Source organism: Nerophis ophidion, linkage group LG06, assembly GCF_033978795.1.
Source record: "Nerophis ophidion isolate RoL-2023_Sa linkage group LG06, RoL_Noph_v1.0, whole genome shotgun sequence".
NCBI lineage: Eukaryota > Metazoa > Chordata > Actinopteri > Syngnathiformes > Syngnathidae > Nerophis > Nerophis ophidion.
Window position 1 is genome coordinate 55,930,485 of NC_084616.1, and position 20,510 is coordinate 55,950,994.

Here is a 20,510-nt window from a genome sequence, read left to right on the forward strand (position 1 = left end):
AAAGTGAAGTCTTTGTGAAGATTGATGATTGCTCATTTTTATGTCTATTTTTTTTTATGCCTGGCTTGCGATTCCACTGACACACCCTCCGCGATCGACCAGTAGCTCGCGATCGACGTAATGCCCACCCCTGTCTTAGACCCTTTAACACACTTTAATTAAAGAGTAATGCTGGCCAAAATGAACCCATTCATAGTTTTTTACAATGCACATACATATTAAGGTGGACTAGAGTTAAAATGTAGAAGACAATGTCTTCTGTTTTCAGAGAAACAACAAACATTTTTCATTGTATTGGAAGTGACTACTGTCATAAAAATAAAAATTACATAGCCATGCAGCTGATGAATAAAAAGTGTATTTTGTTAGTAAGAGAAAATAAGACAGAGGAGTCAGGACCCAGGGGTCTTGGCAGCTGTCTGATGCTCTCATATAACCCCTGTGTTCTCCTAGCTACGCCTGCAATTGCGCCCCTTGAGTGCAAGGGTGCACACACTTCTAACAAACACATAAAAACATACTCACAAAGGCACACAGTAGATTCACAGAACAGTGTTTTGTTTTCCTCAACAAACACTCAAACACTGGAGCCATTGTGTAGATGTGCATACTGTAGTAGGGCTACAATTACTGCCATTTGGACAACAACAAAAGCACACACAAACAAACTGCACTGCCACAACTCCTCAGTCTAACTTCTTTACTTGCAAGTACTTCAGGCACCTGGAACAAAGTGCAGTTTATTATGCTTATCCTGTACGAGCTTGCTTGGAGCTGGAGTTTATCCCACCTGGACTGAGAAAAACCCATTCACACAGTCGCAATTGCGTAGCCGTGCAGTTGGCTTAAGTAAAACCTGCATTTAACTCGACAGATTCAAAAGTCAAAACAGAAAACCCTTAAAAAAGCTCGGAGCCCAGCTGCTCAAGGCAGACAAGAAAACAAGTTCTGGTAGGAGTATTAGCAGCTGTCCTTTTAATAACCGTATAGCTGCACTCAACATAATCCGCACTCCTTTACAAGAGCATGCAAAAATGCACTCATTTTCTGTCTTTGAAATGAAAAGCTTATCAACACAGACAAGTAATACATGATCAGAATTACTGACACATAGATGGCATCCAAGTTAGTTTGCTTTTGTAAATCAAGCACACGTGTGGCTTAGTTTATGGGACATGCAGTAACACACAACAACTTAAGGAGTTCAGGCCTCAGACTTCTTGCCAATTTTTCTCTAGAGCAGGGGTAGGGAACCTATGGCTCCAGAGCCAGATGTGGCTCTTTTGATGACTGCATCTGGCTCTCAGATAAATCTTAGCTGATATTGCTTAACACGATAAGTAATGAATAATTCAGCTGGTGATCACAGTGTTAAAAATAACGCTCAAATTATAAAACATTCTCATGCATTTCAGTCCAAACATCCATTTTCTTCCGCACCTGTTCAAGAAGTCGCATTAATGGTAAGAAGTATTCTATTTATTATTGGTTAGCTTTAGACTAATAATGTTATTAAAAACAATAAGATACTTTTTATACTCGAAAAATGTTGGTCTTAAAAATGCACGCATTTAGTTGTACTCAGTGTTAGAAAATATTATATGGCTCTCACGGAAATACATTTTGAAATATTTGGCTTTTCATGGCTCTCTCAGCCCGACCCCTGCTCTAGAGTATCACAATGGCTTCTTCAGATCTGTACTGATTTTAAGAGCCTAGTTGCATACTTCATAATCCTGGAAGCTTCATCTATTACCAGATGCTAATTTGAGCAAGGGCTAACAGTGGATTGACGTACGGTCTACTTGCTATATTCTGTAAGTGCTCAATGAACTCCTGAAAGACTGAACTAAATCTAGCAAAGTGTGAGTGAACCAGCAAAGACATTGGAAAATTCCAATGAGTTTGGGATTTATTCAGTTATCTCTTATTTTGCTTGGTTTTTGTCACATGTTGTTGTTAACGAACCCCAAGATGCAGAGAAGGTGGCAGGCATCGTGCAGGTAAACATGATTTAATTTAACACTAACACAAGAACAAACAAAAGGGTGCGCACAAGGCGGAGAACAAACTTGGCTATTAACAAAAACTAGCACAAAGGCTAACTGTGGACTAGAAACAAAAACACTTACTGTGACACGAAGGAACTATGACATGAGCAGAGTGAACAGAAGTACACACAGCTACAACGATAAGTATTAATGACATTGACAGGTAGTGGTGACAATAATCCAGCACTGGCTGGAGGGGAAGGCAATTTTAAATAGTATCTGGCTGATTGACGCCAGGTGTGGCCAGGTGCTAATTAGCCACAGCTGGGGAGACACAGCACTCAGGGAGACAAACAGGAAACAGGCAAAATAAGAGCGCTGACAGGAAACAGACAAACGCAGAGGAAAAACTAAAACATGGCCAAACTGTCAGGGACAGGCCTGACACTGCGGACATTATCTCCTTTTGTTGTTGACAATTTTTTTCATACGGTGTTGATCTGGAAATGTTTGCCTTGGCATTTTGATGGTGTGGACGTCTGGCACCGACTGGAGATGTTGACATGCAGAGTAAGCACTCTTTATTCTCTAGCAGGTGACTTTTCAAATGATGCTACATATTAGCAGTAAAGGTACTTTTTGTAACCGCGCATTTGCCCCACACATGACAAATTACAGTTGTCTGTTCAACATATTCCCACTTGAAGCCAAACCACTGCCAGACGATGGACCCCCCCTGTTTTTCTTGGGAATTAATTATTCTTTCATTTGTTACAAGATTCGCACCTTCTTACTCTCGTATTACCGCTCGCACCACAGCTAACGTTACCCATGCTGCTACCTTTCTGCTCCGTGAGGGCGTATACGTATCTGATGTATGTAAGAAGGTGTGCTTGCTGTCTGTGAGAAGGAGAGACAACAAAGAGTGGGAAGAGCCTATAGTGTAATGCCAGCAGCTAAAAGCAACTGCATGAGAACGTATACTCGAATATCAAGATAAAGTCATTTTCTATATTGCACAGAGACAAACCCGCAATATATTGAGTATATCGCCCACCCCTATTTACAACTCATACTAAGTTTATCTGAAAGCAAAGACAGATAATTCCCATGGAGGGTCCTCCAGCCAAAGAGGAACAATGAGACTACGGTGTGACTACATATTAATTTTCAGATGCACTGGAGACACAGGCTGACGTCATAAAGAGATCACATACAGTCAAACATGTTAACAGGCACTCAAGAGAAACTGTAAAAATGGCCACTATAGTCAGGAGGCCATTATACATAGGTTGGCATGGAAAAAACATTTGTAAAAGAAAGCACAAAACAAAACAAAACAATTCACATTCATACTAAAAACTTTGAACAATTATTTAATAACAACTGATGCCTACATTTGACAAAGCTCTTAGCAGCAAATATGCAAGCCTTCTGTTTTCACTGGACGCTGCCGCAATTTTCCATAGATAAGGTAGGGTGGGACAGGAAGTACGACACATTAACAAAATACATCCGGTTGATTTTCAGAATAAAATGATACAAGTTTAAAAATAGATGACTTACCTATGTTAAAAGCATGAAAACAGGAGGAAAAAAAATACAAATCTAAGCAAATCCACACTTCTCCCTCCAGTTGGATGGTTTGTTGTTGAATTGTTTTGACAGCGGGAATTTCTCAGTGTCGTTACTAGTGCTGTGTAGTGGAGCCATGCTATGCTCTGCACGCAAAGGATGAGTATTGGAGGATCAAGGAGTATGCAGCAAACTCGTAGCACAGCCACAACACAATAGCACTCGAGGGAGTTTAGGGGTCAGACTCAATCTATCAACATCAAATTTTGATATTACTGGCCGCAATACCAAATAAAAATTTATTCTGAGATGCAAAATAAGTGGCCGCCATAGACAAGTGGCCGCTAACAATGGTTTGACTGTATAACAATCAATTGAAAATGTTTTCTGCCCTGAAAAGAAAATGAAATAGGCAAAATCAGAGGCAGTGCAGTGTACTGTAAAATGGAATAAAATCCAAATTGGTACGATCAGTCCTTGTTGTGGTAGTCGTGCACCCCAAAAAGCAGAGGCAGAAGGCAGCATCCAGACAAAAAGTATTTAATGTTCAAAAAGATACACAACACATAGTGCACCAAAGACATGCACATGAAAAAGCACAAGGAAGCTGTTGCACATAAAGCGAAGCTAATAGAGCTTTAATACAAAAAGATAGTGAAGCAAAAACCGTAACTCCAACAATGATTGCATGCCAACTAAGCTATGAGACTGCCTTATGAAGTTCTCTGGTAGTCATTAGCGGCAGGTGAAAAACATAATTTCCAATCACCTGTAAGTGAACACAAAAACTAGGATGACTGTAAAGTTACTGCAAACTAACAAGGACAAAACAGTAAGTGAGAACAATGGCGTTAAGAGGTTGTAACACAAACCACCATCTGTGATATCATGAGATTGACGAAATCACTGATGCGTCTCTCATGCACCTAAACCACCTGCACTAACATGTCGGCTACTGCTATAAAATTACTTGTTGTTTATAGAGGGACAAAGTATACTCTGCAGAGAACCACCTGTCCTTTTAGGCTGGCCTGTATGATTAAATATTTAAGAGGAGTATTGTTGGCCCGAGTGCTGGCAGTGAGTTAAATGACCAGGAATAGGTATGAACTAAAAGGCGTCAGAAGAAAGGATTAAAGCTTTTCTAAACACTAACTTCTTGTCTTGCACAATAAAATATGTATTACTGTCAGCTGCACAGTAATCTATACTCTCGGCAGGGTTCTTGAGGGTGCATGGGAGTTTGCCCAACCAGTCTACATGTGCTTTGTGGACTTGGAGAAGGCATTCGACCGTGTCCCTCGGGAAGTCCTGTGGGGAGTGCTCAGAGAGTATGGGGTATCGGAATGTCTTATTGTGGCAGTCCGCTCCCTGTATGATCAGTGCCAGAGCTTGGTCCGCATTGCCGGCAGTAAGTCGGACACGTTTCCAGTGAAGGTTGGACTCCGCCAAGGCTGTCCTTTGTCACCGATTCTGTTCATAACTTTTATGGACAGAATTTCTAGGCGCAGCCAAGGCGTTGAGGGGTTCCGGTTTGGTGGCCACGGGATTAGGTCTCTGCTTTTTGCAGATGATGTAGTCCTGATGGCTTCATCTGGCCGGGATCTTCAGCTCTCACTGGATCGGTTCGCAGCCGAGTGTGAAGCGACCGGAATGAGAATCAGCACCTCCAAGTCCGAGTCCATGGTTCTCGCCCGGAAAAGGGTGGAGTGCCATCTCCGGGTTGGGGAGGAGACCCTGCCCCAAGTGGAGGAGTTCAAGTACCTAGGAGTCTTGTTCACGAGTGGGGGAAGAGTGGATCGTGAGATCGACAGGCGGATCGGTGCGGCGTCTTCAGTAATGCGGACGTTGTATCGATCCGTTGTGGTGAAGAAGGAGCTGAGCCAGAAGGCAAAGCTCTCAATTTACCGGTCGATCTACGTTCCCATCCTCACCTATGGTCATGAGCTTTGGGTCATGACCGAAAGGATAAGATCACGGGTACAAGCGGCCGAAATGAGTTTCCTCCGCCGGGTGGCGGGGCTCTCCCTTAGAGATAGGGTGAGAAGCTCTGCCATCCGGGAGGAGCTCAACGTAAAGCCGCTGCTCCTCCACATCGAGAGGAGCCAGATGAGGTGGTTCGGGCATCTGGTCAGGATGCCACCCGAACGCCTCCCTAGGGATGTGTTTAGGGCACGTCCAGCTGGTAGGAGGCCACGGGGAAGACCCAGGACACGTTGGGAAGACTATGTCTCCCGGCTGGCCTGGGAACGCCTCGGGATCCCCCGGGAAGAGCTAGACGAAGTGGCTGGAGATAGGGAAGTCTGGGCTTCCCTGCTTAGGCTGCTGCCCCCGCGACCCGACCTCGGATAAGCGGAAGATGATGGATGGATGGATGGATGCACAGTAATCCATGTATGTACACACATCCCCCATCGCCACACATGATAATTCATCCTCAAGGGCAGCCTATTAACCTAAAAAGAAATGAATTAAAGTATGTCAGTCGTGTGCTGTAGTGTTTTAGTGATGCACCGCGTCTACTACGAGTATGCACAATTGTCTGTGTCTGAGTAGCAGCCAAAACAAGTGGGTCTTATTAGAACTGCCCCAGTTTCTGTGTAACCCCATTAACAATACTATGCTGATGATTTATAGTGGTTATTAGACTGAAGGAAAACATTGTTAGATCTTTGTGTGGTATGATCCCTAAAATTATGCAAAGGCAAGTTGACAAATAATGTTGAGTTTTGGTACTTTTCGAACAGTGCCAGTGCTTAAATAGTGCCCGAAAAGATACTTAAAAAAGGAACATTCAAGCCGAACACAGTAGAGATGAAAATATTTCATTTATATATACATAAGACTAATACAACTAAGTAGCGCTGAAATGATCCATTGATTAATGTGACTAGAAATTAGCTTTGACTTGTGTTTTATTGCGTTTAGGGCTGGGCGATATGGCCTTTTATTAATATCTCAATATTTTTAGGCCATGTCACGATACACAATATACAAACCACGTTTCCATATGAGTTGGGAAATTGTGTTAGATGTAAATATAAACGGAATACAATAATTTGCAAATCCTTTTCAACCCATATTCAGTTGAATATGCTACAAAGACAACATATTTGATGTTAAAACTGATAAACATTTTTTTTTTGCAAATAATCATTAATTTTAGAATTTGATGCCTGCAACACGTGACAAAGAATTAAGGAAAGGTGGCAATAAATACTGATAAAGTTGAGAAATGCTCATCAAACACTTATTTGGAACATCCCACATGTGTGCAGGCTAATTGGGAACAGGTGGTTGCCATGATTGGGTATAAAAGCAGCTTCAATGAAATGCTAAGTATTTCACAAACAAGGATGGGGCGAGGGTCACCAATTTGTAAGCAAATTTTCCAACAATTTTAGAACAACATTTCTCAATAAGCTATTGCAAGGAATTTAGGGATTTTCCCATCTACGGTCCGTAAAATCATCAAAAGGTTCAGAGAATCTGGAGAAATCACTGCGCATGATACTATGGACCTTTGATCCCTCAGGTGCTAATGCATCAAAAACCGACATCAGTGTGTAAAGGATATCACCACTTGGGCTCAGGAACACTTCAGAAAACCACTGTCAGTAACTACAATTGGTCGCTACATCTGTAAGTGCAAGTTAAAACTCTATTATGCAAAGCGAAAGCCATTTATCAACAACACCCAGGAACGCAGCCGGCTTTGCTGGGCCCGGGCTCATCTAAGATGGACTGATGCAAAGTGGAAAAGTGTTCTTTGGTCTGACGAGTCCACATTTCAAATTATATTTGGAAACTGTGGACGTAGTGTCCTCCGGAACAAAGAGGAAGATAACCATCCGGATTGTTATAGGCGCAAAGTTCAAAAGCCAGCATCTATGATGGTATGGGGGTGTATTAGTGCCCAAGCCATTAGTAACTTACACATCTGTGAAGGCACCATTAATGCTGAATGGTCCACACAGGTTTTGAAGCAACATATGTTGTCATCCAAGCAACGTTATCATGGACGCCCCTGCTTATTTCAGCAAAACAATGCCAAGCCATGTGTTACAAAAGCGTGGCTTCGTAGTAAAAGAATGCAGGTACTTTCCAGGCCCGTCTGCAATCCAGACATGTCTCCCATCGAAAACGTGTGGTGCATTATGAAGCATAAAATACGACACCGGAGACCCCGGACTGTTGAACGACTGAAGCTCTACATAAAACAAGAATGGGAAAGAATTTCACTTTCAGAGCTTCAACAATTAGTTTCCTCAGTTCCCGAACGTTTATTGAGTGTTGTTAAAAGAAAATGTGGTGTAAGACAGTGGTAAACATGCCCTTTCCCAACTACTTTGGCACGTGTTGCAGCCATGAAATTCTAAGTTAATTATTATTTGTAAAAAAAAATCAAGTTTATGAGTTTGAACATCAAATATCTTGTCTTTGTAGTGCATTCAATTGAATATGGGTTGAAAAGGATTTGCAAATCATTGTATTCCGTTTATATTGACCTCTAACACAATTTCCCAACTCAGATGGAAACAGGGTTTGTATATATCTCGAAGGCCTTAGCCTTGATGATTCTATGTGTCTACATTAAAACATTCCTGTTCAAACTGCATTAATTTATGCTCATTTTAAACTTTCATGCAGAGAGGGAAATCACAACTAAGCTAATTTACCAAAACTGTATTTACTAAACAGTTATCAAGCAGTGGCACAAACATTCATGTAAATTCCAAAACAGAAACTGCAAGACATTTTAAAACAAGCTATTAGTGCACTTTTGTGCATGATGTCACTAAGATGACATTTCAAAACAACACTAAATTAAAGTGCAATTTTTGTACAGAATGCCACTACAAAAGTTTAAAACAAAGCACACTTTATTGCTTGATGTCACACACGAAATTTCAATAACTGTCAAATAAAAATGAGCTGCATAAAAGGAAATCCAATAGTGTATGTCCTTCGCTATGTGGTAGGTTACTGCGGACGTTATATCCTTCTGTTGTTGACTATTATTTTCATACGGTGTTGATGTGGAAATGGTTGCGTCGGCATTTTGTGGGTGAGATGTTGACATGCGGAGTTTCAAGCACTCTTCATTCTTTAGCGGGTGACTTTTCAAATGGTGCTACATATTAGCAGTGCTGCTACTTTTTGTAGCAACGCTTTTGCCGCATACTTGTAAAACATCTTCCCGCTTGAAGCCAAACCACCGCCAGACGATGGACTCCTTGCTGTTTTTCTTGGGAATCAATTCTTCCTTTTTCTTGGGAATCAATTCTTCCTTCATTTATTACCACACCGCTAACATCACAGCTAACTTTACCATGTCGCGACCTGACTGCTCCGCGAGAGCGTATGACGTTGCGACAGTATGTGACGTATGAAAGAAGGTGCATTTGTTTTATGTTTCTGTGAGAAGCAGATATAAGAAAGACTGAGAAAAGCCTGAAGTGTAATGCCTGCAGCGAAAAGCAACTGTGTGAGGACGTATACTCGAATATGACGATATACATGTAGTCATTTTCTATATCGCACAAAGACAAACCCGCGATATATCGAGCATATTCGATATCGCCCAGCCCTAATTGCTTTGATGATTTGTTTTAGTTTAACTAATAAAACATAATTACAATCCAGACAACGTGCACTGCCTGAAGCTTAAAATACATGGACATTGTTTCTGCAAGACTGCTGCTCCAATAGTGTGCACATGAGAGCTGTGGGGTGTTTGCGTGGCCTATATGGGTGTGTCGAGAAACAGGAAAAGAGAGTGACAATAGATTAGGATTAAAAAAACGACAAGGGTAAAAGAGAGAAAAGGGCCCACAGAAAACCAAAGTAAGCTGTCAAAAGTTTTGCAATCATTTTAAAATGAAAAATACATGCACTTCACTTCACTACATATATAAACATCCCATCAGTCTGCATACCAGTCAGAGCAGACAATGTACAGTAAGTGTTTAATTTATTATGTTCAGAGTATGTATTTATTGTTTAGCATTTAGCAATAGTGCTATTTGCTGGTTTAATTTATCACTCAGCTTCTAAAACTTGTAGCTCACCCTTCATATATTCAGACTGGTTAATAATTTGTCCCAAAGTCGTCCTTGCTGACTCTAATTACATCTGCCATGATTAGTAGTTTTTTGGTATTGTTTTAAGAAATAGGTAACATGATGTGTCGGTGAAATCAATGCGCCATCATATGCTTCAAACTAGAAAAATACGTAAATATTAAATTGTATTATGAATGTGCCTTATAGTACATTACATATATACTTTCAGTGTTTATATAAAACGTTGATGGAGGTTTTTGAGAGCGGAATAGGGGGAATCCAATTAACTCCAATGTTAGCAGACTTTTGATAGCATTTATTTACAAGTTAGAATGCATTAAAACGTGTGTGCTTGTTTAATACTAGAAATGTAAATGATAGGTAAAATTACCTCCAAAAAGTGCAGTTTCCTTTTAAGTGCAAATTCTGGTGATGTTGGACTCCCATTAGACTACAAACGGGTTTGCTAGTAAACCCTACAGTACATGCAAGGGTCATGTATAATAATTGAGCCAAATGCTGTTACTTGAATGGCCTACTTGTGTTAAGATTTCTGGTGTTGGTTGATTGGTGGATAATGAGGAAGTCTTGTGTTGTTGGTGTGCAGAGCAATGGAAAATAGTGTGTGCAAGATTGAATAACGATGGAACAGGGGTTAGTGCATGTGCCTCACAATACAAAGGTCCTGAGTAGTCCGGAGTTCAATCCCAAGCTCAGGATCTTTCTGTGTGGAGTTTGCATGTTCTCCCCGTGACTGCGTGGGTTGCCTTCGGGTACTGCGGCTTCTTCCCACCTCCAAAGACATGCACCTGGGGATAGGTTGATTGGCAACACTAAATTGGCCCTAGTGTGTGAATGTGAGTGTGAATGTTGTCTGTCTATCTGTATTGGCCCTGTTGTAAATGTGTTATAGCTAACTTATAGAACCACCAATTTGAGAATAAATGACCAAAAAGCATGATTTGTGAGGTCTTACATCATATTGTATAAAGGGATAAGATTTAGTAAGATTTTCCGGTTCCAATTCCACTTTAGAGTCTTCCCCTAACGATTCTCTTATCGATTCTTATTTGGAAAAAAAAGAGAAAAAAGGGGGACGAGCATCAATTTTGTTAAGTTTAGAGGTAACATCACTTTACAAATCCTAAAGTGAGGTCTCCAGAGGCACATACGGTGCATAGAAAAAAAAAAAACTTTTTGTAAATAAATACAATAAATCAATATTCTTCTGTAGAATTGAATCATGGGCAAATTACACAAGAATGCAACATTTAGTAACATGTGATTGTAACTTATGAAATGCAAAGTGAAATATGTCAAGCATTTATTGGTTATAATTTTGATGACTATGGCTTACAGTTTATGAAAACTTTGAAATAAAAAAATTCACAAAAAGGAAGGTTTCAAAAACTGTAAGTTTTGATGATCAAAATTATAACAAATAAAGTCTTGTAATATCTCAATTTGCATGTAATGAGTTAATGTCACACATTAGTTTCACATTAGAAGTTACTTGCTGACGTGATTGGACTTTAACAACAAATTCTAATTTTACGAAATTCACCTGTATAAAATAATGACTGAGAGACAATCTGGTTGCAGGAAAACATGCAACTATTCTCTGACTACAATTGAACATTCACCGACCAAAAAATGCAAACTTTTGACCATAAACTTAGTCACTGCTCGGTGACATTTGTCTAGCTGCCGACGTGAACTGGGGCTGTCAGAATCTGAGCCAGTCAGAATTTGTCTCTTGTCATGCTCATCTAAATGTCCATCCATCCACTTTCTACCGCTTATTCCCTTTGGGGTCGCTAGTGCCTATCTCAGCTACAATCGGGCAGAAGGCGGCGTACACCCTGGACAAGTCGCCACCTCATCGCAGTCATCTAAATGTGAGGGCATTAATTTAAATTTAACAAATAGCACTAACATGATAGGAGGTGTTAGTACCTGTTGTATACAGATGACATGCTAGCGTTACTGCTTCTGGGACGATCTTTGGGATAGGAGTGGTTAAAAAATGTGACTTTCATTTATAATTACTGCGTGCTGTGTGTTCAAATGTTTCAGCATATTGCTCGTATGTCCTCCTCTTGATGAAATAACAACCTCATAATTATTACAAGTAGCGCTGTTGCAATATTTACTTGTAAAGAAAATGTCAACTTTAGAGCATTTGTTGTGCCCGGGGTCTGCCATTTGGCAATCTGACGTCACTATGCACATTGCATAATGACGGCATCCACACCCGGAAGAATCGATAAAAGAACTATTTGAAAAAATGGCAATCCATTCCAAGGAATTGATACATTGTAAACTGGTTCTTGTCGATTCCCATCCCTAGTTTTATACATTTGCAAGCAACTGTGATTGTCACTGCGCATCCTGAAGTGGATTTTTGTCTAGAATCAATCCAGGAATTAAACTAGCCCACACAAACAAAATCTCCCACAGTTCACACATTTTACACAAACTGTGAAAAAACACTGATTAGATCTAAAGCTGCACATTATTTTTGTTTAACAAAGTGTAACAGCATGTCCCTTACTGTGTTTGTTGTTGTTTTCAAGACATGACACAGCTCCAACAGGCACCTGGGAATGACCATGCTTTGGGGTCCGGCCCCGTGGTAGCCCTGATGCAGACAGCTTCCCAAACCTGGGTCCACTTGGTCTTTCCATGCCTACAGTTGTAATTTTAGGGGAACAAGACACATAAGTGGTCAAAATGAAGCACTAATTACACATTTAAAACACTGTTAACAATGTTGACAGAAGTGATAGTGTTTGATGATGGACTACAATACATTTAAGTGGGTGATGATGATGGACTCCAGGTGATCTCGATGGAGGCACATGCATCATGTAATGATGACGGTAATGAGGGTATGACCTTCAATGTTTGATTTCAAAAGCAATATTCTCATGACTCCACAGATTCTTGTTCTGCCCATTAGATGCAATAAGGATGAAAAAAGGGACAAGAGTGAAGGAATTAAAGCACTACTTTTGAGCACTCCTGTCTTCTGCCTCATTATAACCATATAGCCATATAGTTTTGTCTTAAGGTCCCACTGTGTTAACTTCATGCTGCAGTCATCCAAAACATATTATATGTTTAGGATGAGCTCCAGGTGGTGAACCACATTTTCTATCAACAGTCAAATGGATGAAGACTGACAAACGCTAATTATGCTATGTGTGACTGATAGCGATCCCGCATACTTTGTCTGAGCACATTCCTCACAGTTTGTCCCATAATGATTTACAACAGAGTACAAAACAGTCACTCAGTGGGGTCATTCAGTGTCTGTTTATGTGCCATGACATTTGATGTAAACTGAATAAGGAATCACCTTTTTTGTCATTCAGGTCGTTTTTAATACATTTTGATAGCAAGGACATGGAGAGGACGGAGTGTAAAATCACAGCCAAACACAAACAGTAAGGTCTGGAAGAATTTGGACAGTAAAAAATCTATTTTATTAATGAAAAAGGTGACATAATTTAAAAAATAAACACAATTTATGTACTTGCATGGAAGGCATTTGCAGCAAGTGACTGCCTAATTTTCAGAGCAGATGTACATCTCTAAAATAACCAAAATTGGGTTTGCTGAGATTAAATCGGGGAAAACACATTGATTAAATTTGTTAGCCTTCAAAGAGTATTATGTTTACTGAGGTCAACAACCTGTTGGAGAAGGCAGGTGTGATGACATGGGCGTATAAAACTGCTAGTACAGATACACTGCTGATACAAGTAACAAGATTTATTAGGCTATAGTATTTTTTTCAAATTCAGACAAATTTCACAAAACTGACCATAACAATACACATGACTAATTACCCTCAACCCAACAGAAAACATTTTTAATATACTCTTGTTATAAATGTGAACATTGCCATTGGGAACACCTGGCAAAGCAAATCCAGGGTGGAAAACACAATTTGTAATGACCATAAGCTCTAGACTGCAGGACAAACAATAGTGGACGCTGTAGATGTCGTATTTCCAAGTACAGTCTGTTATAAACTTAGCTATGGGGTATTATGGCCTCAGGTTCCATTTTGAGTTCCACAGCAAACCAAACAATGAACTCAAAAAATTAAGACTGACTGCTTAAGAGATGTCAACAACAGAGCTCTGTTGAGATCATTTTGAGCGAGGCATCGAAGCCAATTACTCCCATGTTGTGGAGTAACCTAACGTAAGGGCCATACACACATGCACACAGGCATACACATTCACACACACACACACACATGCACGCACGCACGCACACACAACACACACAAGGCTGTCAATCATGTTTAATCACATTTGGTTCACAGTTACAGTAACTCAAAATCATCATGATTAATCACAGAAAGATATGTTTTTGTCATTAATACGTGTACCAAGACAAATCATTTTTGGTTTTTAATACTATGACTGAACAATTAATTTGGTTTGATTATATATTTTTTAAACAGTATGCCTTTTGAAACAGCTCAACACAGAAAGGATACAAACACGCTTTTTAAGAGAATAAAAATAAATACCAGCAGTGCGTTGGTGTCTTGCTAGATTTTCAATTTTGTAGGAATACGGAATTTGTATTCCTGCTTTAGGAGCACTTACATTTAGAAGAGGAGCTAAACCTTCGTGTCTAGATAGCAGTGTCACACATTAATAACAAGGGATGTCACGGTATGTAAATTTCTAATCACGAAATGACCAAAATTATCAAGGTTATCATTATTATCGCAGTACTACTTACTGATGAAATGTAATATTCAGCCTGTTAATAATTCTGCAATTGCCGACTATCAATCAGAACAGGTTATAAAAGAATTTACCACAGTGATGGTAATATTGTATAGTGAACTGTAATTGCCCAATATGGGCTGCAGAGGGCGGTGGCGGGCATGCCTACAGTATTAAACCTAGTCTCAGTGGTAGCGAAGAAGAAGTCACGCTTGTTTAAAGACTGGCACACCTGTACAATAATCATGCTGTTTAATCAGCATTCACCACCTGTGAAGTGGGATGAATTATCTTGGCAAAAAAAGTACTCGCTAACAGAGATTTAGACGGATTTGTGAACAATATTTGAGAGGAATGGGTCTTTTGTGTATATAGTAAATGTTTGTCAAATGATATGCAACCATGTGTAAATCACAAACATTATTATCAAAGCTTGGGTCAGGCTTATTACAAAATAAATACTAATCATTTAATAAATGGCTAAAGAAGGGATTCATAAAAATAAAAAAAAACTTGTGCTAAAATAAATTTTGACATAGTTATTAATACATTTCAAAACAAAAATAATAATACATATCTCTCTTAAATTAACTGCCAATAAAATGCAGGTTAAATGAAAAGATAAGATTCACCATTTAGTCATAATCTTTGGGCTTAAGAAACTTTTCTATGACTTTAGTTCCAGACTGTTTGATATTGTCATTACTGGTACAAATGGTGAATAACTGTATTAAGACTGAGTACCGCTGCAACACATACAGACCTCAGATGTAAAAATAATTTTTGGCGGCACTCTAAGGGGCGTAATAATAATACATTAATAAAAAAAACAGACTTCATGAATGTTTTTTTTTACCAACAAGTATGTGCTACAATCACTCCATTACAAAAAAAAAGAGTTGTCGAAGTAATTGGAAACTTTGGTTCCTTCATTTCATTCCCTCCTGCTCAGGTCTGGCTGCGCGAAACACTACATAATGTGAGAGTGTAAGACAAATAAAGCAACAAGAGAAGTATCCCACACTTCTTTTTTGTAAAATAAAAATATACAGCATATATGGCATCTACTTCAACAATATGATTTACCTGAGTGGTTGGACAGGACAGATTTTTAAAAAATTAATAAATGAAGACAATATAACTTTTTTTTTAACTTGGGACATCCTACGGGCCATAGTTTTGGGACCCCTTCTGTAGATTAATAAAGTATAATGACTAAAAAGATACACTTCTGAGCTAGACCTTAAGACTGGGGAAAAATATTCACATTATGCACTAACCAAATTATAATTACAAAAGGAGAAGCACTTGAGTTTCAAAAAGTTCAACTCTCATCAAAAATCTGTCTTTCATGTCAAAGGCAAAAAGTCTTTTTGACAGGGTTGTTGAACCGCATAAGCAAGACCTTTGTAAGCAATTTACCATTGTTTTCAAGGTTGAACACAATTATAAAGTGATTTAGATGTCTTGACAGAGCCTGAGGGTTATGGAACAAAAAAGTCAAGTGGTAGACCAAAAAATTTTGCTGACTACAGTTCAATACGCATTATATGGCATCTGTGAGAGAAACTGGAGCTTTAGGTTGTGAAGTGGCATCAATTAGCATCCATCACCGCAGACAGAGGCCCTCAGTCAAGAGGGATACCTGTTACAGATTTTGAATTTTTAAGGCACAGGTGTAAAACTCCTGCGATGAGGTGGCGACTTGTCCAGGGTGTACCCCGCCTATCACCCGAATGCAACTGAGATAGGCTCCAGCGACCCCCCCGCCACCCGAAAAGGGACAAGCGGAAGAAAATGGATGGTTGGAAGGTGTAAAACTCAAGACTTGAGGGCCAGATCTGGCCCGCCACCTCGTTTATTCTGGCCCGCAACAGTTTGAAATGTGTAGTCAATAAAGCACTTCATCTTTGTTGATATATGTATTCATTCTTTCAATCCTGACAAATTCTTTAAAAAATGGTGTGTACTGTATGCAACTGCATCTCTTTTAAACTTGAATATCATCTGATCATGCAACAAACATTATATTAACATTTATTCCAAACATTTTTTTTGTTAAAATAAAATATATATTCCAATTTCTGCTTCTCACAATAGAATTATAATTTCAAATCAAGTTGTACGTAAAAAAAATATAATAATCAAATGCGTAGCCAACTGTTCAATAATTTGATGAGGCAAATACATTTAAGGGAACAGATGATGACTCTAATCTACACGTCTTTTTTCTCCACCGTCACATTTATAACCCGCATTTGGAGTCTGTCTGAAAGATGTTCGATTCTGGAGGCGTTCTCAGATTGCAAATGAAATCACACCCCACCCTCTCCAATATTATAAAAAATAATCCATCCATTTTCTACCGCATGTCCTGTTATCTTTTGAAAATGTACACTGTTTATCTTGAAGTTGTCAACTCCATGAACATGATATAGATTCACCCAGTCACAACATCAGGTACACCTGCTCACTCTCCAATGAAATTAGACTCTGCATTAAAAAAAGCAGTTTTTACCAACACTTATGTCACTGCATGTCACACATCAGTGTTATAATGCACATTGCACAATTTGCTGAAAATAATATTTTAAAATACTGTATATATATATATATATATATATATATATATATATATATATATATATATATATATATATATATATATATATATGGACCCCGACTTAAACAAGTTGAAAAACTTATTCGAGTGTTACCATTTAGTGGTCAATTGTACGGAATATGTACTGAACTGTGCAATCTACTAATAAAAGTATCAATCAATCAATTCAGCAGGTCAATAACAGTCCGCATGGCAGATTTTTGTTATTAGTGTCAACACTGCAACTTTTTCTTGTTACATGTCACAGTTTACTCTTTTATTACACTCTTCCATCCATCCATTTCTACCGCTTATTCCCTTTTGGGGTCGCGGGAGCCTATCTCAACTACAATCGGACGGAAGGCGGGGTACACCATGGACTAGTCGCCACCTCATCGCAGGGCCAACACAGATAGACAGACAACATTCACACTCACATTCACACACTAGGGCCAATTTACTGTTGCCGATCAACCTATCCCCAGGTGCATGTCTTTGGAGGTGGGAGGAAGCCGGAGTACCTGGAGGGAACCCACGCATTCACGGGGAGAATATGCAAACTCCACACAGAAAGATCCCGAGCCTGGGATTGAACCCAAGACTGCAGGACCTTTGTATTGTGAGGCAGACGCACTAACCCCTCTTCCACCATGAAGCCCCCTCCCGGATTGTAAGTAATGTAAATAATTTGATGTATATACAATGATGATTAACCTGTGTGATGACTGTATTATGCTGATAGTATATATTTGTACCATGAATTGATTAATGGGGACCCCGTCTTAAACAAGTTTAACAACTTATTCGGGTGTTACCATTTGATGGTCAATTGTACGGCATATGTACTGAACTGTGCAATCTACTAAAAAAAGTATCAATCAATCAATTCAGCAGGTCAATAACAGTCCGCATGGCAGCTTTGTGTTATTAGTGTCAACATTGCAACTTTTTCTTGTTACATGTCACTGTTTACTCTTTTATTACACTCCATCCATTTCTACCGCTTATTCCCTTTTGGGGTCACGGGGGGGCGCTGGCGCCTATCTCAGCTACAATCGGGCGGAAGGCGGGTTACACCCTGGACTAGTCGCCACCTCATCGCAGGGCCAACACAGATAGACAGACAACATTCACACTCACATTCACACACTAGGGCCAATTTAGTGTTGCCAATCAACCTATCCCCGGGTGCATGTCTTTGTAGGCATTCACGGGGAGAACATGCAAACTCCACACAGAAAAATCCCGAGCCTGAGATTGAACCCAAGACTGCAGGACCTTCGTATTGTGAGGCAGACGCACTAAGCCCTCTTCCACCGTGAAGCCACCTCCGGATTATAAGTAATGTAAATAATTCGATGTATATACAATGATGATTAACCAGTGTGATGACTGTATTATGCTGATGGTATATATTTGTACCATGAATTGATTAACGGGGACCCCAACTTAAACAAGTTGAAAAACTTATTCGGGTGTTACCATTTGGTGGTCAATTGTACGGAATATGTACTGAACTGTGCAATCTACTCATAAAAGTATCAATCAATCAATCAATTCTGCAGGTCAATAACAATCCGCATGGCAGCTTTGTGTTATTAGTGTCAACATTGCAACTTTTTCTTGTTACATGTCACTGTTTACTCTTTTATTACACTCTTTTATGTTTTAAATTTGTATTTAGAACGGGCTGAGGGTCATTAACAAATTAGCTGGGGGCCACAAATGGCCCTCGGGCCGCACTTAGGACACGGCTGCTGTACCTGAAGTGTTGGCCGGCCGGTCAGCCAGCGTTCAGGGCCGGCTGGTCCCAGGTCAGCCAGGTGAAGAGGAGGGGGGGTCCACAGACGAGGCGTTTAAATCCGACAATGCTGTGTTACATTGCAATCCCACCTGCTGTGCGATGGAGGAAATACCGTCGTCTTGTCCACAGTTGACAAAATCAAAACACAATAAAAGGTAATTTAGCCTGCCCCCTCCCTTTGCTGCATTAATATGCTCAGTATATACCACAGGACACCGCTCCGCGCCTATCGTCAAACACTTCAAAATAGCCAAAAAAGACGGTCCAATCCTTGACTCCTTGAGGGAAAAATATTGGAATAGCGGATGGTTTATAAAAGGCAGTGAAGCAAAATGGCGACTTTATATCGAAGGAGGAGAGCGGGGGGGGGGGGGGAATCATGCGCTGGCTGGACCTTAAGGGAGCCTCCAAATGTTCAAACGTGAGCTCTATCGACGACACTTTTTAAAGAGTCAAAGGGCGTCGGAAAATACAAAAAAAAAAAAAAAAAAGATACGCCGACGTGTGGTGGCTTTTCGGCCACTCCTCGGCTCCTTACCTCGGGAGTATTTGGTTTTGGAATAAAAATGTCTCTCCCCTCGGCCGCCAACACACGCTTAGCTGAAGCAGCGACGACGATACTTGACAACTCTCGCCTTATTGCGGTTATTAATATCATTGCTTCCTGTGTCGACGAGGTGACGGTGGAGCTTCCAGCGGGGTAAAGTTGCTGCCGTGACACCGGCTCCTGCTTCCCGACGTAACGACCTTCTCTCCTGACGTGAAATGATTGCCAACTATTAGCTCACTTTGGCTCGCCATTAGCACTTAGCATGGCGACTCCTCCTAGAACAATATCCATTTTCAGGATCATATTTGGCATATTTTCCGTGTTGATTGTGTCTTAAGCCAGACGCAGCCTTCTCAACAAACCCCGGATTAAAACCAAAACATAGCATTTCATCCCCAAACTGTCGTTAAATAGAATTATTTAGTAGTGGATGCCATAGTAGCTTATAAGCACATATATTTCTCATTTCAACTGTCCTATTAATTGATTATTATTGATTATACCTCCCTTATAAAGTCTGAAGTGTGAGACATAAAGGTATTCCACTTCACTAATAACACAAAGCTTCCCTTCTTAGTCTTTGATTGACGCCAGTCATCATGACCTAATATTTGTTAATAATGAATATTACCTGAAGCCATGACGTCACCTATGTGTATAAACATTGTTTTAAAAGTCGCCAGTAGAGGGCAGGAGAGACTCGTTTTTGTGTACCATTGTGTAACTTTTGGGGGATTCATTGCTTTATTGCCCCCCACGACCCCAAAAAGGAATAAGCGGTAGAAATGGATGGATGGATGGATGCATACCAACAGTTGCATATATATATATATATATATATATATACATATATATGTTTGTCTATCTGTGTTGGCCCTGCGATGAAGTCGCGAATTGTCCAGGGTGTACTCCGCCTTCCGCCTGATTGTAGCTGATATAGGCGCCAGCACCCCCCGCGATCCCAAAAGGGAATAAGCGGTAGGAAATGGATGGATGGATATACATGTATATATATATATTTGTGTATATGTATATACATAGTTAATCATTAAATATAAAATTATTATATAATAACAATAATTGTAAATACACATATATATATATACATACATTTGTGTATATGTATATACATAATAGTTTATAATTATATATAAAAATAATTATATATA

General features: G+C 39.8%; 1 protein-coding gene across 4 annotated transcripts in view; it reads right to left on the reverse strand.

Annotated features, from left to right (window-relative positions):
- znf512b (zinc finger protein 512B) overlaps positions 1–19,929 on the reverse strand; it is a 63,607-nt gene extending 43,678 nt beyond the window's left edge. Inside the window, exons 1-2 of one of the 4 annotated variants that reach the window (XM_061904371.1) lie at positions 18,751–19,929; positions 12,186–12,320 (exon numbers count right to left, since the gene is read on the reverse strand). In XM_061904371.1, the coding sequence (XP_061760355.1) occupies positions 12,186–12,318 (133 nt within the window). In that variant the 5' untranslated portion in view covers positions 12,319–12,320; positions 18,751–19,929. Of the gene's footprint in view, positions 1–2,132; positions 2,268–12,185; positions 12,321–18,750 lie in introns of those variants that run through there. The other 3 variants (XM_061904369.1, XM_061904368.1, XM_061904370.1) reach the window with 3 other exon arrangements.
- Positions 19,930–20,510: the final 581 nt, after the last annotated feature.